The 4195-nt window shown below is 47.5% G+C and overlaps 1 protein-coding gene and 2 non-coding genes across 3 annotated transcripts; 1 reads left to right on the top strand and 2 right to left on the bottom strand.

The window, feature by feature from the left end:
- Positions 1 to 881: 881 nt before the first annotated feature.
- On the top strand, positions 882 to 1952 carry Pmar_PMAR004785 (pepsin A precursor, putative; the record flags this gene model as incomplete). Its single annotated transcript, XM_002776159.1, has 1 exon — positions 882 to 1952. The coding sequence occupies one exon, from the start codon at positions 882 to 884 to the stop codon at positions 1950 to 1952; it is 1071 nt and encodes a 356-aa protein (XP_002776205.1).
- Positions 1953 to 3717: 1765 nt separating this feature from the next.
- Pmar_PMAR004786 lies at positions 3718 to 3788 on the bottom strand. The gene has a single exon. It is a non-coding gene; the product is annotated as a tRNA-Gly (tRNA).
- Positions 3789 to 3853: 65 nt separating this feature from the next.
- Positions 3854 to 3926, bottom strand: Pmar_PMAR004787. Its single transcript has one exon. It is a non-coding gene; the product is annotated as a tRNA-Glu (tRNA).
- Positions 3927 to 4195: the final 269 nt, after the last annotated feature.

The raw sequence follows: 4195 nt of genomic DNA on the forward strand, positions 1-4195 counted from the left end.
GCTAGGCTGTTGGTCTGAGTCGATACAGTACTCGAGGCTGTAGGGTGCTTTTAGCGCGGAAGTCAGAACGAGCAGTAGTGCTTGATTATCGTCGTGTTCATCATCATCTGCACTACAACGCTTATCGATGGAGTAACTGGAATTCTGGTAACAAGGAGTACAGAGCATGGTGCTGAGCTGTAGGGAGGTATGTCATCATAACACATCATCAGCTGAGGTCGTCTACATAACTGTTGCGAATCAGGTACACTACTCGGCTGGTCATAATCATTGTATAACCCGCCGTATGTTGGATCATCATGGTGATGGGAGGGAGCTGTACTTTCATGCTTTACAGACAGGTGGAGGGAGTTCTTGAGCATGACTCGCCGCATCACTGTCTATACTGCCATCATATAGCTCACAGCTGCGGTGGTGAGTGCGAGTGTCTCGAGCTCTCACACGAATTCGTTGGCCGTATGAGGTACATGCCTCTGTAAGCCCAATCAGGTGGTAATGGGTCGTAGTTGAATGCTTCGTTGGACCGTCGCCAAATCCTTGCCGGTTGCGCATCGCAACTTGCGATCAAATGCCGAGTCAGTAAGAGTTGAGAAGTTCTTAATTTGCGTTCCCCAGCTCCATCGTAGTCCAGTCTCATGCAAATATCACCTTCTCAGACATGTGTATTATCACTTCCTGTTTTACCGATATCGTCTCCATTCGTGCAGTCCTAGCTCTATTGCCACGTCTACTCTCCCAAGTTAAAATGTGTCGAATCAGGAATGTGTTTCCAGAGACTGCCAGCTTTGTTGCATGAGTTTGGTTGCAGTGACAGTGTAGAACTTCTCAGAGTATCCTAACTACTAACAGGCTGCTGCCCTGTTTAACTAAGTCATCTCCTAATGCGCCTCACTAACCTCTGCTTGTGCATGCTCACGGTACTCGAGGCTGCAGCAGTCACCCGCAACGCCACCGATCACGGTCGACTCCCATCTCAGTTCGCCGCCTACATGACGGTTGGCAACAAGAGCACTCTCGGTGCCGACTTCATGTCTACTTCGTCAAGCATGGAGCCCGCTGTTCTTGATGGTGAGAGGGGCTTGGTCACCGTACCACTGGCTAACGTATTCAACATGTATTATTATGGTGCTGTACTCGTAAATGGGCAGCTTATCCGAGTCATGTTCGACACAGGAAGCGGTGTGGTGTGGATCCCTGGAATGGGTTCCAAAGGTGTTGATTGCGAAACACAACATTTATGTTTCATTAGCCCCGGATGCGAAGCTACAGGAGATGCTACTCGCCAAGTCTCTTATTCCTACGGCAGTGGTAGAGTTCTGCTCAACATGACTCATGCCTCCTTATCCATTTCTGGTCACAGTGAGATGCTCGTTCACAACTTCAGTCTTGGGATTGAGGTTGAGTTATCGGTCCACGGGTATGATGTGGCACAGTATGATGGGATCTTCGGTATGGCTTGGCCTGCTTTAGCAAGTGGCGGTGATCTCTTTGTACCAAAACTCTATGAGCAGGGACTTATACCGAGCAACCTCTTCGGTATGTATATATCTCGGTCTCGATCTGAGATGTCATTGGGTGTGATCGATAAGGCGAAGTTTAATGGAGAACTCCAGTACTTGAAGATACTTCTCGAGGCATGGTGGACTTTAGATCTCGAGTCTGTAACAGTGGGAGAAGGACGATCCCCTAGTACGGGAAGCAGTCGGGAAGCCATCGGCGATAGACGACTTGCTATAGTTGATACTGGTACATCACTCATCACTGGCAATGTCGACGATGTGATAGCCTTGATGCTCCTCGTCATGGAGGAGAGTGGTGCGGTTATTGAATATTCTCCTGAACTCAACTTCTTCATTTTCGACTGTGAGCACATTCTGAATCTTCCAACGATCACATTTATCCTCCGTGGAGCCAATGGTGAGACGATCGCCTCTCCCCGTCTATGGTTATGAATACGCTATGATGTTTGTAGATGGATGTATTCTCACCATCCAACCTCATCTTAGAAGTGGATTTGGTCCTCAGTGGATCCTTGGTGATCCATTTCTACGTGCATATTACACTGTTTACGATTATGATAATTCAAGAGTTGGCTTCGCGTCCGTTAAGGGCAGAATAATGCCCAGGTCCTTATCGAGTGCAGCAGCCCTAAGTAGTAGTTATAGTTTGTTTGTTGCTGTAGTATTGACCGCTATACTGAACATCTCTCTGTAATGTATCATATGAACAGTTTCTATGCCATTCTCATTGGGAGATGCGTTGGGTTTGTTATCGGGGTCCCCGATTCGGGGAGCGCGTCGCAAGAACAATATACAGTCTGCTCAAAAAAGTGTTTAGAGCAAATCTGGTTGAGTTATCCGCCGAATTTCGGAACGAACTGAGTACCATTGAATTGGAAATCCAGAGAGCTATTTGCTGGTTCGCTAAAGTTTGCGCTACATCGAGAATTCGTCAGCGTTGATATACAGCTTTCTCCATGACGATCTACCTCTACAATTTGAGCGATCCCACCTTTGTTGCGGCCGTGTTCAGAAAGGACAGGAGGGTGGATGTCGTCTTGAAGCATCGAAGATCGCCGGGAAAACTCCCTTTCGAGTTCGAGGAGGAAGAGGAGCGCGGCTCCGTTTCTATGGTGGTCAAGATCTTTGGTGTTACTTATTCCTCGCCAGAGAAGGCGACTCTGTCATTTTTAGTCGTGATGCGGCCCAGAAAACCATTTTGTTCGTCGATCCGCATCATACGACTCGCAGTTTTAAATTGAGATGTGGCGGAGATTATCTTCGCCACTCTTTAAGTATTTTAAATTTCGAAAGGGCTCTTTCCTGCTCGGCGACAGCCGGGCTGGAGGACGCTCTCTAGCGAACCCGTCCTGTTGAAGGGGGCGTCGAGTCCGCTCGTCTTAACGAGCTTATGAATGGATTTTTTTCAATAAAACCATTTCCATCTATCATTACAATTTTCCGTATCAAACAATGAGTTTGCTTTAGTAGTATGTCAATTCGGGGGAAGTTTCAATCTGTACTACAATCATTGTAGCACAATGTAGCACAATCCGGGTACCCTCCATTCATAGAGTAATTCCTTTTTACCAGGTCAATATGCGCAAGGTGTTTAGAAGAGGATCGACAATGCGGAAGGTGAATCTCGATGGCAGATTATGAGCGTAAGCTCCTCCGAGTGCACATGGACCATGTGACATGGTTAACGGGGGAAAACACTCGCGGAACTTGGTAGGAGTAGACGAGAGAAGAAAGAGAAATTTTCTCTAACCCGTCTTTTAAAGACGATTTACTATTGCTGATGTTTAACAATCTGTGTGATTAAACCTATATAATGCTTCTGATTTTGCCAAGTGAACCTTTTCGCTTGGAAGGTGAAAAGTTGGTCTGATTATGTGTTGACAAGTTACTGGCACGAACGCTTTTTCGAGCCATATATATCACCGTAGCCATCTGGCTCAAGGTAAATATTAGGTCCTCTCGCTCGGCTGCAAACAAGAGGTGAATGTCAGTGATGACCCTTTTTCATGGCCACTGACCTCCCAACACCATTTCGAATTCTATTCCCCACGCCCCATGGACAAGGTTGCTCACCGTCGACTTAACAGCCAGCTGAAACGACCAGCACGCCTAGCCTGGCGAGGATCCGTTAAACTCAGCGTGCAACATGATGCGTTCGGAAACGTTGGGCAGGGGTCAGAAGGGGCCAATGAAAATCTGCATCATCCGAGAATCGAACTCGGATCACAACGATGGCAACGTTGTATTCTACCACTAGACCAATGATGCAACTAACTGCTTGTCGAGGGACTGTTTTGGTTACCGAGCCAATCTGCTCACACAACCGTAACAAATTCCGATGCGGGGACTCGAACCCCGGTCGCGTGGGTGAGAGCCACGAATCCTAACCAGCTAGACTACATCGGAGCTTCCGCACCACAGCAGACCGTGGGTTCGATCCTCCCAAGTTCTATTGAATCGAAGAATCGCTGCTGACAAGAATTCAGCAGGACTGACTGATCGCCGTGCCATCGGCCACCCTGGTGACACCCAAAAACTCATTTTGAACAGTTTGACTTGTTGCTGCTCCCGCAATCCCTTACGTCAGATGCAATGAGTTGAGGACAAGATAACAGTGACACGGTGCCGAAAATGGTGAGGAGGAGTTATCCAAAAACCTTTTCTATTCACGGTTA

Source organism: Perkinsus marinus (genome assembly GCF_000006405.1).
Source record: "Perkinsus marinus ATCC 50983 genomic scaffold scf_1104296954180, whole genome shotgun sequence".
Taxonomy (NCBI): domain Eukaryota; phylum Perkinsozoa; order Perkinsida; family Perkinsidae; genus Perkinsus; species Perkinsus marinus.